The 19,924-nt window shown below is 43.1% G+C and overlaps 1 protein-coding gene across 5 annotated transcripts in view; it reads right to left on the bottom strand.

Annotated features, from left to right (window-relative positions):
- The window catches only part of LOC132392770 (aryl hydrocarbon receptor-like), a 168,311-nt gene that overhangs the window by 18,320 nt on the left and 130,067 nt on the right, over positions 1–19,924 (bottom strand). For all 5 annotated transcript variants that reach the window (XM_059967100.1, XM_059967099.1, XM_059967101.1 and 2 more), the window contains one exon: positions 10,117–10,240. In XM_059967100.1, coding sequence (XP_059823083.1) covers positions 10,117–10,240 — 124 coding nt within the window. The remainder of the gene's footprint in view (positions 1–10,116; positions 10,241–19,924) is intronic.

Below are 19,924 nucleotides of genomic sequence, written 5' to 3' on the forward strand. Positions count from 1 at the left end.
TTAGGAATTCATGAATGAGTTGCTCTGATCAACCAGAAACACCGTTCTCCCTCACTCTAGTTCTGTGCCTGTTTTCCCCCACCTCCTTCTTTCTGCCGGGATTATGCAGCTCACTCAAACCTTATCGGTTGCGTGCTCACAGACATAAGAAAGGGGTGCACAACTTGAGATGACACACTGAACAGCACAGGCTTCAACCAGCCCGAACCCTGATGCTGATTTCTTGCTTGTGTCTGCTTTCTTTACAAGACTGAATGACGAGTCACATGGAACATTTGTAATAGATTACTGCTTGAGTGGATTACTAAATCATGATCGTATTACAATGTTTGGGTGCTGTATTTTACCATTAGTAACTGGCACAATTCATAATTTAAACCATTCTTTGGTAAATGAAAAAAACAGAAACCATTTAGACAAAAAAAAAGCCTTACACCAGCTATGGGAATTTTGCCAGATACCAGTGATTGCAGAACCTTGGTTGAACAGTTTCTGGTTCATTAATGTTGTTCCAAGGAACAACTGAAAGGAAAAAAAGTTGCGTTAGGTGAAAAATTACAGGGAAGTCATAGCTCGACATTGACGGTGCCAATATAAAGCGTCTCTCCAAAGGATCAACTGACCATCTAAAGAAATCCTATCCCTCTGGCTCTAGACAGGACGTGATATTCTGCCTTCACAATACTTCCTGTCTTGTCCTTCTGGCCAGAGGAGTTATTATTGAGGCCATGTCAAACCTGCAACAGCAAACCAAAACATACCCACCTCCCCCGATCCATTCCTTACCTCTCTCTGCAACTTAAAAATAATACTCTCTTTTTAATTAAAAAACAGGAGATTCTGCAGATGCTGGAAACCCAGGGCAACACACACACAAATTGCTTGAGGAACACAACCAACTCATGGAGCATCTGTTGGAGGGAATAAATAGTCGACGTTTCAGCCCAAGATTCCTCATCAGGACAGGAGGGAAAGGTGGCAGAAGCCAGAATATAAAGTTCTCCCCCCAAGAAATGACAAAAAGCTAGAGAAATCAGTCTTCATGACCTTCAGGTTGGAGGCGACCAAGGCAGATATTAGGTGCTGCTTCTTCAGACTGAGTTTGGCTTCATCATGGCAGTAGAGGTGGTTGTGGACAGACATGTCAGAAGCGAATGGGAAGTCGAATTGAAATGGATAGGCATTGGGAGATCCTGCCACTTGCAGCAGGCAGAGCTAACATTAGCACAAGAGATTCAGCAGATGCTAGAAACCGAGAAGGAACCTTTTCTTAGTTCCGTCAACTTCGCCTCATCTGTTCTCAAGATGAGCTTTGCCTTTCCAGGATATCAGAGCTATCAAAGAATGGCATTTCTCTTCATCCACCACTGATGGTGCCATCATCCACATCTCCTCCATTTCCCGGTCATGCATGCTCACCCCATCTTCCTGCCGCCATAACAGGGATAGAGTGACTCTTGTCCACACCTTCCACCCCATGAGCCTCTGCATCCAACACATCGGTCTCTGTAACTTCCGCGATCTTCAACAGGATCCTACCATCAAATGTATCTTTATTTCCACCCACTCTCTGGTTTCCTCAAAATTGCTCCCTCCATAATTCCTTTCTCTATTTGGCCCTCCCCACTAATCTTTCTCCTGGTACGTATCCCTGCAAGTGACAGCAGGGCTACACCTGCCCATTCACCTCCTCCCTGACCTTCATTCAGGGTCCCAAATGGTCCTTCCTGGTGAGGCAATGCAAATCTTTTGGGGTCATCTGTTGTATACAGTACTCCCAATACAGCCTCCTCTGCATTGGTGAGATGTGATGTAAATGAGGGTATCGCCTTTTCGAGCACCTCTGCTCCATCTGTGAAAAGCAGAATTTCCTAGTGGCCAATGGGAATTCTTCCTCTTCTGCCGCCTCCATCCATGGCCTCATCTTCTGCCACGATAAGGCCACAGCTCCAGGTAGCCTCCAACCTGATCACATGACATTTGATTTCTCCTTCTGGTAATTTTTTTTCTTTTCTCCATACCCTTCCCTCTTCTTCTATTCCCCACTCTGGCCTCTTACCCATCCTCCTCACCTGCCCATCACCTCCCCCTGCTGCCTCACCTCCTGCCTTTCTCCCAGATTCCTTCCTCTCCAACCCTGTACCTTTCCCACCCACCTGGCTTCACTTATCACCACCTGGCTATCCACCTTTTCCTCCCCCCACTCCACCAACCTTTTTACTTGGGTGTCTTTCCCCTTCTATTCCAGTCCCAATGAAGGCCCAAAACATTGACTGTTTATTTTGACCTGCAGTGTACCTCCAGCATTGTGTGTGTGTTGCAGAGCTACTTTCCCCTCTCTCTCTTTCACAAGGTTTACAGCCCAAGACATGAATTTTGTTTCTCTCACTCCACAGATGCAGTCTCTGACCTGCTAAGTGATTCCAGCATTTTGTTTTTCCATTTCAGATTTCCACGACCAGTAGTTTTAATTTCCATTGAACCTAAAGAATCATTTCGCTAATACGTGACCTGCGGCTTGCATAAAGTAACCCTGTCACACCAGCAACAGGTGTGTTACACAGATCATGAGATCCTTTCCTCTTTCTGCTACAATTTATGATTGAATTGCTGATGGGCTTTTGTAGGTCATAAGGACAAAGATGAAAGAAATCTCCCCAATTATCACACCTCAGCCTTATGTGTCTTCCCCTAAATTATTAGCATACACAGAGCAAACAATGGAAATAAAATCTATCCTTCTATCACTGTAAAAATAGCTGTGACAGCATCTTCTCTTTTTGGCATGTGACATTCCATCAACAATATTCAACAACACCAAGTCCCAAGCCCTGATCAGAGATGGGATCAGTTCTCTTCAGTAACACCCTGCAATATTTATATGGCCAGCATTAATTCCACAAATAATACACAGCAGAATTATCTGTCACTCACCCACTGGCCTGGTGGGAGCTTGCTAAGTGCTAACGAAATGCTATATTCATGACAATAGTGACAACCCATTAAAATGGCCTGTGTAAAGCGGCCAGTGAGTGAGTGGGCCAGTGAAGGAGTGGAGATTTGAGGCTTTGACTCGAGAGGCTTCGACGAGAAGAGGCGGAGGACAAGCTTGTTCCCAGTTAATCTTTGCAATGCCTCCTCAGACGGTAATGTGCCTCTCCTGTGAGATGTGACAGTCTTGGGGGACCTCCCCTCTCCCGCACGGTCACATCTGCCTGAAGTGCTTGCGGCTGGGCGATCTGGAAGACCGTGTGAGGAATCTGGAGCAGCAGCTGGATGACCTTCGACTCATAAGGGAGAATGAGGCAGTCATAGATGAGAGCTACAGGGAGGTATCACACCTAAGCTGCCAGAAGCAGGTCGTTGGGTGACAGTCTGAGGGGGGAAAGCAAAGGAGCGTAGACAGATAGTGCAGAGCACCCCTGTAGCCATTCCCCTGAATAATAAGTTTACCGTCCTGGATGCTGTTGGCGAGGACAACCGACCAGGTGTGAGCCACGGTGGCAGGGCCTCTGGCACTGAGTCTGACCCCATGATGCAGAAGAATGGGACAGAGAAGAGGAGAGCTGTTGTGATTGGACACTCTAAACAGGGGAGCGGACAAGAGATTTTGTGGACGTGAGAAGGAAACCCACATGGTTTGTTGCCTCCCAGGTATCAGGATCCGGGATGTCTCTGACCGGGTGCATGACATCCTGGTACGAGAGGGAAAGCAACCAGAAGTCATGATACATTAGGATGGATAAGTCCCCAGGGCCTGATGTAATATTCCCCAGGCTGCTCCACGAGGCAAGGGAAGAGATTGCTGAACTTCTGGCTAGGATTTTATGTCCTTGTTGTCCATGGGAATGGTACCGGAGGATTGGAGGGAGGCGAATGTTGTCCCCTTGTTCAAAAAAGGTACTAGGGATAGTCCATGTAATTATAGACCAGTGAGCCTTACATCTGTGGTGGGAAAGCTGTTGGAAAAGATTCTTAGAGATAGGATCTATGGGCATTTAGAGAATCATGGTCTGATCAGGGACAGTCAGCATGGCTTTGTGAAAGGCAGATCATGCCTAACAAGCCTGATAGAGTTCTCTGAGGAGGTGACCAGGCATATAGATGAGGGTAGTGCAGTGGATGTGATCTACATGGATTTTAGTAAGGCATTTGACAAGGTTCCACACAGTAGGCTTATTCAGAAAGTCAGAAGGCATGGGATCCAGGGAAGTTTGGCCAGGTGGATTCAGAATTGGCTTGCCTGCTGAAGGCAGAGGGTCATGGTGGAAGTAGTACATTCAGATTGGAGGGTTGTGACTACTGGTGTCCCACAAGGATCTGTTCTGGGACCTCTACTTTTTGTGATTTTTATTAACGACCTGGATGTGGGGGTAGAAGGACGAGTTGGCAAGTTTGCAGATGACACAAAGGTTGGTGGTGTTGTAGATAGTGTAGAGGATTGTCAAAGATTGCAGAAAGACAATGATAGGATGCAGAAGTGGGCTGAGCAGTGACAGATGGAGTTCAACCTGGAGAAGTGTGAGGTGGTACACTTTGGAAGGACAAACTCCAAGGCAGAGTACAAAGTAAATGGCAGGATACTTGGTAGTGTGGAGGAGCAGAAGGATCTGGGGGTGCATGTCCACAGATCCCAGAAAGTTGCCTCACAGGTAGATAGGGTAGTTAAGAAAGCTTATGGGGTGTTGGCTTTCTTAAGTCGAGGGATAGAGTTTAAGAGACACGATGTAATGATGCAGCTCTATAAAACTCTAGTTAGGCCACACTTGGAGTACTGTGTCCAGTTCTGGTCGCCTTGCTATAGGAAGGATGTGGAAGCATTGGAAAGGGTACAGAGGAGATTTACCAGGATGCTGCCTGGTTTAGAGAGTATGGACTATGATCAGAGATTAAGGGAGCTAGGGCTTTACTCTTTGGAGAGAAGGAGGATGAGAGGAGACATGATAGAGCTGTACAAGATATTAAGAAGAATACACAGAGTAGACAGCCAGCTCCTCTTCCCCAGGGCACCACTGCTCAATACAAGAGGACATGGCTTTGGGAGGGAAGTTCAAGGGGGATATTAGTGGAAGGTTTTTCACTCAGAGAGTGGTTGGTGCATGGAATGCACTGCCTGAGTCAGTGGTGGAGGCAGATACTAGTGAAATTTAAGAGACTACTAGACAGGTATATGGAGGAATTTAAGGTGGGGGGTTATATGGGAGGCAGGGTTTGAGGGTCGGCACAACATTGTGGGCCGAAGGGCCTATAATGCACCGTACTATTCTATGTGCTAAAAGTAGCAGGTGGGGCCAATTGTGAGATGCTTTAGAGCACCCTATAAGACTTGTGAAAAGTGCTATATAAATGTATTTCTTTCATTTTTTGCAGAATGATCATTGAAATTAAATTGCTCATAATCTGCATTTCCTTTAGTAGTTGCCAGTAACCCACAAACTCTTTTACTGAATGTTGTGAAAATACAGTGAACTCCGGTAATTCACTAATCGATTGTTTAGAAATTATCGTCTGGCTCAATGTGTGCTGATTCTTGCATTCCCTTGAACTCAGTTTCTACACTCCCACTAACTCATATGGACCCCAGTTCCCAAGCTCTCTTCACCTCCTTGGAACCCCAATTAACACACTAACTTACCGGGACCCCACTTCCCACAATCCCTCTGGGACTCAACATTATGCAAAACGCAAGTCCCCATACCACACTCAGACCAAGATCCCACATTCCCTCTAACTCACTGAGACCCCCACACTCCTTTCAAATCACAGGAATCCCTGGTGACTGCCCTCCCTGTAAAAAAAAACTGGGACCCCAGTTCCAGTCTCTCTTCCTCTCACGGGGGACCTGATCCCTGGCTCCTTTCCACTCTGTGAAGCCCTGTTCCCACACTCCCGCTACTACACCAAACCCCATTCCCATTTTCCATTGAATCTAACTGAGAAAATGTATTATCCTATACTGCAACATCGAAAGTGTGCTGGAGTATTGCATCCAATAGTCTGGAAAATCTCCCAGCTTGACACCACAGCTTCACAAGCTTCACTGTCAGAAAAGTTCAGTCATCCCACTCATGGACAATGAACTCTTGGACACTACCTCACTTTTTTTAATACGTATTATTTCTGTTTCTTGCATGATTTTTAATTTATTCAATATACATATACTGTAATTGATTTATTGATTATTATTATATTTTGTTTATTTTCTTCTGGATTACGTATTGCATTGAACAGCTGCTGCTAAGTTAACAAATTTCATGACATGTGCCAGTGATAATAAACCTGATTCTGATTCCTAGTTTTTCACAATGCTTGTGATGGGTGCTGGGTGAGCGGCCCACATCCAGTGCGGTAACACTCGTCAAACAAATAGTGGCAAGGCAGAGTCGCTGCCGAAACCCCTTCACCACATCATCAGTTCCTGGGCTACTGCTACGACTGGCACCCTTTCCTGACCCGAACCATCCCAGCTTCGGTGTTTGACTTGAGCCCAAGTTGACATTCCAACTTTATACCCTTCGTGACACAAAAAATACTACTTCCTCTTTAATGTGGCTGAATTCCACTCCTAACATTGTCCTACTGTTACTGAACTTCTAATCCTGTTTGCACAGTGAGCTTGCTCCCACCCTCCGCAAGCTTCAGCTGATCCAACATTCCCCTCTGTAGGGAACCAAGTGCCAGAAAGATGGAACTGAGATTCACGCTGATGGACAGTCCATGAACCCACTCACCATGTTGCTCTCACTTTGCAAAATTTTTATATAGTTCTCATTGTAACTTAGTAATTTTTTAATGTGTTGCACTGTACTGCTACCACAAAACAAATTTCACAACAAATGTCAGTGATGATCAATCTGACTCTGATTCTGAAGGCAAGACCTTACTGAATGGAGGAGCATCCTCAAGAGGTGGAGGAGCCTGAAGATCCAAACTCAACTCAGGAACAGCTTCTTCCCCTCTGCCATCAGACCTCTGAGTGGATAATTAATCCATGATCACTCTTCCTCCTTTGCACTGTTTATTTATCCTTCTAATTATTTATGTAGTAACTTTTTAAAAATTTACACTGTATGTTGTAGATTTTGTGACCTACACTGTACTACTGCCATAAAACAACTAATTTCAGGACTTGTCAGTGACTTTGATGAGTTCAAAGGCCCATTCTAGCTCCTACTCTTCACATTGTAAGCAGCAGCCAGGTCCGAACCTGAAATGTTGAAAAATGTGAGTCTACGTGAAACAGTGAAGATGGAAAAGATGGAGACCAGCTTTGAAATATATCCAGAGATTCAGCCTCTATAGAACTGGTGGGGAGTTCATAACCCTCCTGGAGCAGGGATTCCTCTTCAGTTCCATATTAATTGGGCAATCCCTTATTCTGAAGCTGTGCTGCCTTAGTTTGCATTGCCTCTCAACTGGAAACAAATCCGGTCTCACAAACGTAAATAAAATCAGAAAACACTGGAGACACTCAGCAGGTCGGGCAGCATCCGTGGAAAGAGAAGCAGAGTTAATGGCTCAACTCCAACTACAAGTCTGCAGAAAAAAGTGGGCCAGATCTCAATAATGAAGAGTTGGGGTAAAGGAAGGATAGAGAGTTTACCAATTTGGTGTCATAATGGGTACAAGTTGCAAACACCTGAAAGCATGTACACCAGGCAAGGTCAGCTACTCCCTGCTGTTATAAGATAATTGAATGGTATAAAATATAAAATAGACTCTTGACCTCACAATCTACCTCGTTATGATCTTACCTGCTCTGCACTTTCTCTGTAACTGTTACATTTTATTCTGCAGCTGTTATAGTTTTATCTTGTACTATCTCAATGCAGTGTTGTAATGCATTGATCTGTTTGAACAATAGGCAAGGCAAGCTTTTCATCCTACCATGCTTGATGTGACAATAATAAATGCTCCAGCTCAATCAAACCAGGTGCCTGTCTCCTTATCCCCATATGTAGTAGAGTAGCCTGCCATCGGTCCCAGGGAATCATGTGTTTTCACCTCTGGTGGACTGTGTCCTCTCCAGAGCACAAGCCCGGGTGGAAAGATTTGAAGAACCGGCTGTTGCCCGTGCAGTGGGCTCCCCCTCTCCACATCACTGATGAGGTCCAAGGGAAGGGCAAGCACTGGTACAGCTTGGCGCCAGCGTCATCGCAGAGGTTGCCAGAGTGAAGTTGTAAACAACATCTAACTGCCTTAGGGACCCCAGCTCTGGATTTCTTTTTCCCGAAGCTTTGGGTATGGCCGCAAGGCCGCGGAGGCTTAAAATCAGAGTTTTTCTTCTCCTAGAGCTTTCCTGCTCCTCAGTGCCATCCAAGGCTGAAGAGCCCCACCTGCCCGAATACACTAGCAATTCAGGCCTTATCCATAGCTTTGGGACACTCCATGTACACAAAACATAGAAAGTATTCTGCCTTATTGTCCACTTTCTGAAACATTCCTTGCCTCCTCCATTGAAGCACTCTGTGCTAGTCACGAAATGAACTGCTACAACAGTCTCCAACCTCTGTTATTTGTGTTGTGGCTTTTGAATGTTTGTCATGACCCTTGTGTATGCTGAATTTCAGTCAGTGTGCGTACATCTAACAGCTGTGGGTTTCCTTGAGATGTTTTGCCCTAATTTTCCATTTCATTATGTCAATTAACTTTTGCCTTTAGACATTATTTCTAATGTAATGCTCCCAGTGTGCATGGAAACACACTGGCTCCAGGCTCTCCTCTGCCTTCCCTACTTGTTTGACTCAGAAACATACTACTGATCCTGCACCGTCACTGGGACAGATCCTGGAACTCCATGGACCACAAGACATAGGAGCAGATTTAGGTCATTTGGCCCATCGAGTATTTCGACCATTCCATCATGGCTGATTCATGATCCCTCTCAATTCCATTCTCCTGCCTTCTCCCTGTAACCTTTGACATACTTACTAATCAAGAACCTATCAACCTCCGCTTTCAATATACCCAAAGACTCGACTTCCACTGCCATCCATGATAACGAATTCCGTAGATTCAGCATCGTCTGAAGAAATTCCACCTCATCGCTGTTCTAGAGGGATGTCCTTGTATTCTGAGGTTGTGCTCTCTGGTCCTCAACTGCCCCACTAAAGAACATCCTCTCCACATCCATTCTTTCTAGGCTTTCAAAATTGGACAGGCTTCAATGAGAAACCTCCTCATTCTTCTAACCTCCAGTGAGTACCGGCCCAGATCCATCAAGCACTCCTTATATGTGAAACCTTTCATTTCTGGTCGTTCTCGTGACTCTCCTCTGGACCCTCTCCAATGCAGCGCATCCTTTCTTAGATCAGGGGCCCAGAGCTGCTCACCATACTCCAAGTGCAGTCTGACTACTGCTGAATAAAGCCTCAGCATTATATCCTTGCTTCTACATTTCTTACCCAGCACTGCCGTGGCAGCATCCTCAAGCCAAGAGTCATGAAGACAGCTCAATGTCAGTTCCCTCAGGCCATTTAGAATTGGGCGACTGTCACTGGCCTTGCCCACAAAGCATTCAAACTAAAAGTGAAGCCGGCACTTCAGGATCCAGAAGCAGCAGACAATCGGCTGGACGAGCTCAGTGCGCACTGCAGCATCCGTGGGAAGCAAGGAAAGCTGGTATCTCGCATGAAAACCCTGCATCAGGACCACGGAGTTCCTCCAGCAGACCGTCGCTCCTGATTCCAGCACTTGCAGTCTCTTGTAACTTCAAAGCTTACTTTCCTCCTTAAGTGAAGAAAAGTTTGACATTTTCCCTCCCACAAATTCTTTACAGCAAATGAAGAACACAAGAGGTTATGCAGCTGCTGGAAACTCAGAGTAACACACATAAAATGCTGGAGGGACTCAGTAGGTCAAGCAGCACCTGTGGAAAGGAATAAAGAGCCCAAGGATCTCAGCCTGAAATGTCAGCTTTATTCTTCTGCAAAGATGCTGTCTGACCTGCTGATTTCCACCAGTGGTGTCATAGCCAATGAAGTATGAGTTTTGAGACACAATCACGGTAATAATGCAGAAAATGTCATTCTTCAGGTGCACTTTGGCACTGTTCCCAACATGGTTAACATGAGTACAAAAATGAGATTTTGACAGAGAAATCAGCAAGTAACTCACTGTCTTTGTGGGGATTGGCTTCTTGACAGGCTGGTGGATTTAGGGCCCAGTGGAGCTGCCGTCGAAACAGGGGCCGGTCATCCGTGTGTATCAGCTCAAACACACTCTGGTGCACCAGGTCCGACTGGAAAAGAACAGAATAATCCCATCAAGCCAATACACCGGTCAGGCAGCACAGGGCCCAGAATAAAGAGCAGCTGTGAAAACCAGCAGAGGCGCAGAAAAATTCTCCACATTCCTGGGAGCAAAGCATTAGCAAGCCAAACTAGAGTAAGGGGAACTAGAAATACTGGAAATCTGAAGCCTAACAAACAAAAGGATTAAAACTACAAAGCCAGTGAATCAGAATGAATAGATGTTTGGTTGTCGTTATTCCTCAGAGCAGTCATGACAAGAGGAGGTCCTCAGAAAGCTGGCTGGACAAAAGGAGGGGCAGGGGCAAGATTAAGTTTCAGTTCAAGAAATATTAAGCACTTCCACACAGATGTGTTTAAAATCAGCTAATGGGTGGGTGGGGAGTTATCAAGAGAGAGGGACCAGGATTAGAAGTGGGTTCCATTGGTACAGTAGAGAGAAAGCAATACTTTGCATTTGTTGGTGAGAGAGAGGGGTCAGTGTGGGGAGATCTGAAGATAGAGGGGATAGTCAGAAAGAATGGAAGAAACTGGGGGCAGCAAGAGGAAAAACAGCTAAAGGAGTGTGAGAGAAAGAGGACAGGAGGAAGAGTGTGAAAGGGAGAGGTTGAGAGAAAAGACAGTGTGAAAGAAAGGAGAAGATGAAATGAGAGCAAAAGAGAATAACAAGAAGGGGGTAAGACAAAGTGGTAAGAGGTCATGCAGTGAGATGGAAAGGCTTGACATAACTAATCATGTGATTCTCTGCTTACCCTCAACTTACTCCAATGTCATTGTCATAGTACACTGAAAAAGGCCCTTCAGCTCAACTGGTACATGCTAGCCAAGAGACCCAGCAAAGCTAGTTCTGCTTGCCCATTTATCTATCTAAGTGCCTCTTAAATATAGTCATTGTATCTGCCTCCTTAGTATTCTTACTGGTGTCCCAAATGAGTTAATGTAAAATGGGTCGGCCATAGACAATTTCAATACCAACTGGATGATAATTAAAATTAGTCATTCATTCTTTATTAAAAATAACTTGGATGATGACCCAAGAGTTCAATGTCACCATTATGGTCTTGAGGCTCAAAATATCACTTTCTCATTCCAAAGCCGAATGGCCGCTATTTTAGAACAGAGCTTTGCAATGGTGAGGTAGTCAATGGCTCTTCTTGAAAACTTCCTTCAGCCTCCATATCCGCTAACTTCCACAGCCACCACTGGGACAGACTGGTGTGGAGAGACAGATTCCGTTCTGAGTAGTCTGGTGATCACTGATGCCCTCAGACGCACTGGGGCCTGGCTTGGTGGCTGACAGCATGGATCCTGTCTCCCTATCTCAAAGAGGCTCTCTCAAAATTCAATTAAGGTGCTCTGGGACACCGAGTGCATTTACTGTATCAACCACCCACTCAGAAATACACTACTTTTAAGAGTTGAAAAAACTGTTATTGATATTGGCTAGGAAGCTTCCTCCAAGAGCAAGCAGTATCTGCTTCTCTAGCAAGCCAGGATACAACCTCATTCACAGCACAAAAAGCAGACGTTTCCTATTAAAGTGAAGTCTATCCAAAAGTGCAGAGCAGATTCATTTCCTGATGCTGCTTTAACATTGTCAATGTTCCTTAAGCACAGCAGCAGGGAGTGGGGAATGTGTTTAGGTAGGGGCTTCCAGCAAACTAAACACCGTGCCGTTCAAGGGAAGCAACACCTCAGGCATGCAGCGCTCCTGCACCACACAGTTCTGAGTTATCGGATAGTCAGTGTCAGCTTACTCCTGACCATTCGGATTTAATCATTCCTGCTGGTGGAATAGGAGGCATCGCTCCCCCGAGGACAACACTGCGTTCACTTAAATAGGGGCAACGAGACTCGGTTTGAGGTTTCTGTCTTCTGATACACTACAGGAGCCCACCTGCAACAGGCATCAAGTGAAACAGAGCCCGCCGTTCAACTTTCAGGAAATTATTTTCTGTATTAACTGCTGAAAGACTGAGCTCCAGACTGAATGCGTTGACGTGGGGCTCCGGGCCGACACAGGATACTAGCAAATCTTAACTGCACTTTCAATTTCACAGTTCTGACATTCAGCCATCATAAGAACAATTGAAATGGGTTTCGTATCAGGTCAGCCTCCAGTGTTAAGCGTTGCAGTGTGCACATTGGTGCCTGATCCACTTTGTTTGTCCCTTGGCTTTCCCAGTACCTAAAGCCCACTCCATGAATACACTCAACAACTAAGCATCTCAACTTCCTATGGCAGGAAATTCCAAAGATTTACAGTCCATCAGATAAAGGAATTTCTTCTCAGAGGGGGCTCCCCTGTGATCATCTAGCTCTTTCTCATCTGCTCACTAATGCAGGATTTTATATCTCATTGACATTCTCTCTCGTTCTAGAGATAGTTATAGAAAAATACAGTACAGAAAGGCCTTTTGGCCCATCCAGTCCAGGCCAAGCCATTTAAACTGCCTTCTCCCACTGACTTGCATTGGGACGATAGCTCTCCATATTCCTACCACCCATGTACCTATCCTGACTTAAATGTTGAAATCGAGCTCACATGCACTTGTGCTGGCAGCTCATTCCACACTCTCACCACCCTCTGAGTGAAGAAGTTTCATCTCATGTCCCCCTTAAACTTTTCACTTTTACCCTTAACCCATGACCTCTGGTGGTAGTCCCACCCAATCCCAGTGGAAAAAGTCTGTTTGCATTTGCCCTATTTATACCCCTCATATTTTTGCACACCTTTATCAAATCTCCTCTTAATCATCTGCATTCCAAGGAATAACCTATTCAATCTTTTCTTATAACTCAAGTCTTCCAGATCTGGCAACATCCTCTGTACTCTTTCAAACTTATTTACATCTTTCCTGTAGGTAGGTGACCAAAACTACACACAATACTCTACATTAGACTTCACCAATGTCTTATACAACTTCATCATAACATCCCATCTCCTGTACGCAATACTTTCATTTATGAAGGCCAGTATGCCAAAAGCTTTCTTTACAACCCTATATACATGTGATGCTCCTTTCAATGAAGTATTTACCTGTATTCCCAGATCCCTTTGTTCTACTGAACTCCTCAGTGTCCTACCGTTCACTGTGTAAGACCTACCCTGGTTTGTCCTACTGAAATGCAACACCTCGTACTTGACTGCATTAAATTCCATCTGCTATGTTTCAGCCCATTTTTCCAGCTAGTCCAGATCCCGCTGCAAGCCATTTTAGCCTTCCACGCGGTCCACTATACCCACAATCTTGATATCAGTCACAGATTTGCTGATCTAGTTAACTACATTATCATCCAGATCACTGATATAGCAACAATGAACTCAGCACTGTTCCCTGCAGCACTCCACTAGTCACAGGCCTCCAGTCAGAGAGGCAACCATCTACTACTACTCTCTGGTTTCTCTCACAATCAAATATCTAATCTAATCTTCATCTTGAATGCTGAATGACTGAGTCTTCTTGATCAACTTTCCATGTAGGAGCTTGACAAATGCCTTCTGAAAGTCCATGTGGACACCATCCACTGCCTGGCCTTCATCCACTTTCCTGGTAACTTCCTCGAAAAATATAAAATTGGTTAGATATGCCCTATTATACACAAAGTCATGCGTCTATCATATATATACGGTTCCTTAGAACACCTTCTAATAACCTTCCTACTGCTGATGTCAGTCTCACGAGCCTAAAATTTCCTGGCTTATTTTTAGAACCTTTCTTATACAGCAGAACAACATTGGCTATGTTCCAATCCTCTGGTGCCTCACCTGTTGCTAAGGATAATTTAAATACATTTGCTCAGGCCCAGCAATTATTACATTTCCCTCCCATAGGGTCCGAGGGAACACCTTGTCAGACCCTGGGAGTTTATCCACCTTAATTTACCTCAGGACAACAAACACCCCCTCCTCTGTAATCTGTACAAAGGTTGATGCCACTTTGCCTCACTTCTATAGACTCTGCATCCGTCTTCTGAGTAAATACAGAAGCAAAAAATTCATTTAAGATCTCCCCCTGTTTCTTTTGGTTCTACACATGGATTACCATTCTGATCTTTCAAAGGACCGATTTTGTCCCTGGCCATCCCTTTGCTCTCACATATCAACAGAATACCTTAGGATTCTCCTTCACCTTGTCTACTAAGCAACCTCATGCCTTCTCTTAGCTCTCCTGATTTCTTTCTTAAGTGTTCTCTTGCATTTTTTTTATACTCCATAAGAAACCTCAGCTGTTCTTACCTGCCTATACCTGCTATGCACTTCCTCTTTTTTTGCTTAACCAGGGCCTCAATATCTCTTGAAAAGCAAGGTTCCCTACACTTGTTATCTTTACCATTTATTCTGACAGACACATAAAAGCTTTGTACTCTTAAAATTTCCCTTTTGAAGGCCTCCTACTTACCATAAACCTTTGCCAGAAAACAGTCCGTCCCAATCCACACTTGCCAGATTCTTTCTGATACCATCAAAATTGGCCTTTCTCCAATTTAGAATTACAACCTGTGGACCAGACCTATCTTTTTGCATATTTACTTCAAAACTAATGGTATTGTGATCACTGGATGCAAAGTGTTCCCCTACATAACATCCATCAACGACTAGCAGATCAGATATCACACGGTCTCTCTTTGTGAATTCCATGTACTGATTAAGGAGATTTTCCTGAACACATTTAACAAACTCTATCCCATCTAGTCATTTATAGTATGGGAATCCCAGTCAATATATGGAAAGTTAAAATCACCTATTATATCAACCTCATGCTTCTTACAACAGTCTGCGATCCTTCTGCAAATTTGTCCCTCTAAATCCCACAAACTGTTAGACGGTCTGTAACATAGACCATTAACATGGTCATACCTTTCTTATTTTTGAGTGGCACCCATAAAGCCTCACTAGATGGGTTCTCACGTCTGACCTGACTGAGCGCTGCTGAACATTTTCCCTGACCAGTAACACCCACCCTTCCTCCTTTAATCCCTCCCATTCTGTTACAGCTAAAACGATGGAAGCCTGGAATATTCAGCAGCCAGACCTGCGCCTATTGCAACCAAGTCTCACTAAAATATCATGATTCCAGGTGTTGAACATTGCCCTTGGCCCATCTGCCTTTCCTACGATACTTGTTGCATTGAAATGTAGCAGCTCTGTCTGGTGATGTCATCGTCGAAAATGGCAGCTTAAGTCACTAGCTCCTCCGGAAAAACACATATTAAGCCCCATTAACCCATCAAATATAGTATTTTTCGAAAAATATTTGAACTGAAAAGAGGGGCAAGAATGGGGAAAAAGAATGAAAATTAAAAAAAGTGACACTGCGGAGCCTGCGGCCGAGAGAAGTGCAGCGAGCAGCTCTCCTACCCGACCGCGTGCTAGCAAGGTGGACACTGGGCCTCGTTCAGGCAAAGCGGCGAACATGATCGAAATTCTAAAAGAGATAAGGGAGATCCAGAAAGATATAAAGCAGCAGCTATGTGACATTAAGTCAGAGCTCACCAGTGTCAATCAAAAAATAATGATAGCAGAGACTCAAATTGAGAAGGTGGAAGATCGTGTTCAAAGCATTGAACGAAAACTGAATAAGACAATAAAAATATTAAATCACCAAGAAGGTAAACTGCTTGATCTGGAGGGAAAATCACGGCGGAAAAATATCAGAATATACAACGTTCCTGAAGGAGCGGGGAGCTTGTCTATGACGAAGTTTGTCGGAAAGTTGCTGTGGGACGCGCTGGAGCTTCCCTCGACTATGCAGCTGGAAATCAAGAGAGCGCATTGCGAGCTCGTCCCGAAGTCTACCCAGGATAAGCCACACTCAATAATAATTAAATTCCTTCGGTACAGTACCGAGACGGAGATTCTACGAAGGGCCTGGGGTAAGAAAAGGGTGTTTTTAGACGATAAGTTAATATATTTCTACCAAGATTACCCCCCCCCCCCGCGGTCCTGCAGAAACGTAAAGAATTCTCTGAAGTAAAGCGAAAAAGTAAAGCAAAGTAAAGTAAAGCAAAAAAGGATTAGATTTCAAACTCCATACCCTGCTAAACTTCAAGTGTTTTATGAAGATGGGACGCACTTGTACCAGACAGTGGAAGAGCTGACTACAGATATGAAGGCCAGAGGGTTGCCCTTCAGCGTGATCAAACCGAAGGAAAGCCTGGCAGAGGAATTATCCTGCTCCGCTTGGGAAATAGCGAGGGAATCAAGAAGGCAGGAAACAGGAGGAGGCCGAGAGAAGTATATCAGAAAGAGATCGGGTTTTCCAAAGACAGTCCTCAGCCTCAGCCCTTTCAGAAGAGCCATAAGGTTTGGCTAGCTTTAAAAATGTTGAGAAGCTAAATGGAAGCAAAAGTAGATGGTGATATACCTATCTCGAGAAATACTTATTATAATGTGAACTTTATATTACTTAGTTATTATTCTTTATTTGCTCACTTCTCCTTTTCCCCCACCAAAATGAGAATATATATATGTGTGCCTATATGTGTATGTAGTGTATATGTGTGTGTGTGTGTGTGTATGTATGTATGTATGTGTGTATAAGAAGTACACAGGGAAATCTTTTCTGTGTAATGGATTTGTTCACTGACTTTTATGAATACTGCAATGGGGGCCCTCAACTCAAAAGTAGGAGGGGTTATCCCCCACAGCTAGACATTTCCTCTAGCTCAACACAGGGTCATCTACTAGAGACCTCAGCCTTGGAATCACACATTCGTTGCCATTTTTGTTATTATTTGCGTTTCTTGGTTCTTATTTGTTCAGGGAGTAGATCAATTAGGTCTTATTCTAATTTCAATGATACATTGACAGATATATAGATAGCTAAGGACAAAGTAAAATTCATTTCTTTCAATGTCAATGGGCTATTAAATCTAATCAAACGTAACAGAATTTTATCCAAAATGAAAAAAAGAAGCCCATGTAGTATATTTACAGGAAACTCATTTAAGTGATAATGAGAATAGAAAACTAAAGAGAATGGGCTTCACTAATTTGTTTTTCTCCTCATATAAATCAGGACATAGGAGAGGAGTTGCTATTCTTATCTCAACTAGGCTAAATTTTGAAATAGTATTTGAAATGGGAGATAAAGAGGGCAGATATATTCTGGTAAGGGGGGAATATAGATGGAAATTCAGTTTCTCTATTGAATATATACGCACCCCCGGGAAGTGATATCGGTTTCTTTCAGAAGATTACTGATATTATGGTAGTGGAAACAGAAGGTCTCCTGATATGTAGGGGAACCTTAAATTTACAACTACAACCAAACTTAAACTCTTCCAATGGAAAAACCTTTACATAAGAAAGTTAATACACTTTTTGAGGATGTTAGTTGATATATGGAGGGACCTTTTCCCCGACAGAAGGGATTACACTCATTATTCTGCTCCCCATTCTGTATATACAAGAATAGACTATTTCATAACATTTGGAAAAGACAAAGACAAAATAAACACCTGTGGAATTGGGACAATAGATGTAAGTGACCATGCACCTATATATTTATCTGTTGATTTTGACTTACAACCAAAGAATACTATTTGGAAACTAAATTCAAGTCTACTCAATGATCCGTACTTTAAGGAACAAATTAAAAAAGAAATTGGTTTCTACTTAGAACTTAATGATAATGGAGAGGTTTCACCTCCTGTTTGGTGGGATACTCTGAAGGCTGTCTTAAGAGGGAAAGTTATAGCAATATCTTCATACAAAGAAAAAAATAAGGAATAAAGCATTAGAGGAATTACAAAATAGGCTGAAGGAACTAGAGAAAAAACACAAATTGAATCTGGCACAGGATACATTAGGGGAAATTAAAAGAATTAGGAATGAAATTAATAGTTTGGCTATGCAAGAAATCAGGAAAAATGTAATGTTTCTGAAACAAAGACATTATGAAAGTGGATCAAAGTCCATGAAAATACTGGCGTGGAAACGAAAAAAAAAAGATAGCAGAAAATACAATTCATAGAATTAAGGACCCAAGAACGAAAATGATAAAAAAAATAAGCTAAGTGAAATTCAAAAGGCTTTTGAAGTGTTTTACAAAACTCTATATTCCAAAGTTCCAGGGGGAAGCATAACACAAATTGACACCTTTTTGAATTCTCTAGAGTTACCCACTTTAAGCGAAGAACAAAATAGAACTAAGACTCTTGACATAACTGAAGTTGAATTAAAAGCTACAATTAGTAGGCTTAAATTAAGCAAGTCACCAGGATCAGATGGGTATACGGCAGAGTGGTACAAAGAATTTAAAAATGAGTTAATTCCTGTTTTACTCCTCAGACTGAACTGGGCTCTAAAAAAAGGCACAAATGCCACCCAGTTGGAAGGAATCGATAATCTCAGCTATACTGAAAGAAGGCAAGGATAAAATGGAATGTGGGTCATTTAGACCAATATCTTTTCTTAATGCAGATTGTAGGTTATTTACCTCCATCATGGCCAAACGATTAGAGGAGTGTCTACCCATACTGATACGTAACGATCAGACAGGTTTTATATGACAACGCCAGACTCAAGACAATATACAAAGTTCACATTATGGATCATATACAAAAAATAAAACCGAAGCAATAGTGATAAGCGTGGACACTGAAAATGCATTTGATTCGGTTAATTGGAATTTTCTTTACAGAGTTTTACATAGATTTGGTTTCCAAAACACAATTATTAAAACTATACAGACACTATATGACAATCCTGCTGCTAGGATTAAAATCAATGGATATTTATCAAATAGTCTTACCCTAGAAAGGCGCACAAGACAGGGTTGTGCATGGTCATCACTACTCTTCGCATTATATCTGGAACCATTAGCTCAATACATCAGACAAAATGAAGATATCAGGGGAATTACCATTAAAGGGACAGAGCATAAATTGGCTTGTTGTGCGGATGACATTTTGATCTATCTAGGGCAACCAACGTACTCTTTACCGTAAATTGATGCAATCCTTTGAACAATATGGTCAATTATCAGGATACAAGGTCAACATAGATAAAACCCAATTACTTTCATATAGCTACAGCCCACCAAGAGAAATTGAAAGTAGATATCCCTGGGCATGGCTCTTGCAGTCTTTCAAATATTTGGGCATCATTATGCCGAAAGATTTGGCAAAATTATCAGAATGTAATTATCAGCCTTTATATAAAATTTAAGGAAGATATGGCAAGATGGAACCTGAATCCTTTTCTCAGTCTCAGTTCAAGGATTGAGTCTATTAAAATGAATATACTGCCCAGACTGTTATATCGCTTTCAGACCCTACCAATAGAGATTAATCATAATGAACTCAATGAATGGAACAAGATGTTATCAAGGTATATTTGACAGGGTAAAAGGCCTAGAGTTCATCTCAAAACTTCGCAATTAGCAAAGGAAAAGGGGGGATGGGGCCTATCTTCTCTTAGAGATTATTATTTTGCAGCACAGTTGAGAGCTGTGATACGTTGGTGCAACCCATCATATGATGCTCAATGGAAAAACACTGAGGAGCGGGTACTTCCCATCCCCATACAAGTAATTTTGGCTGATAACAACCTGCAAAGGTACATAAATACTATTGATAACCCATGGGTGAAATTGACTCTTAAACTATGGAAAACTACTATAAAAGAATATAATCTAGAGGGAGATATTGTAGTTCTTCAATGGTGT

The sequence above is a fragment of the Hypanus sabinus genome, chromosome 4 (assembly GCF_030144855.1).
Source record: "Hypanus sabinus isolate sHypSab1 chromosome 4, sHypSab1.hap1, whole genome shotgun sequence".
Taxonomy (NCBI): Eukaryota; Metazoa; Chordata; class Chondrichthyes; order Myliobatiformes; family Dasyatidae; genus Hypanus; species Hypanus sabinus.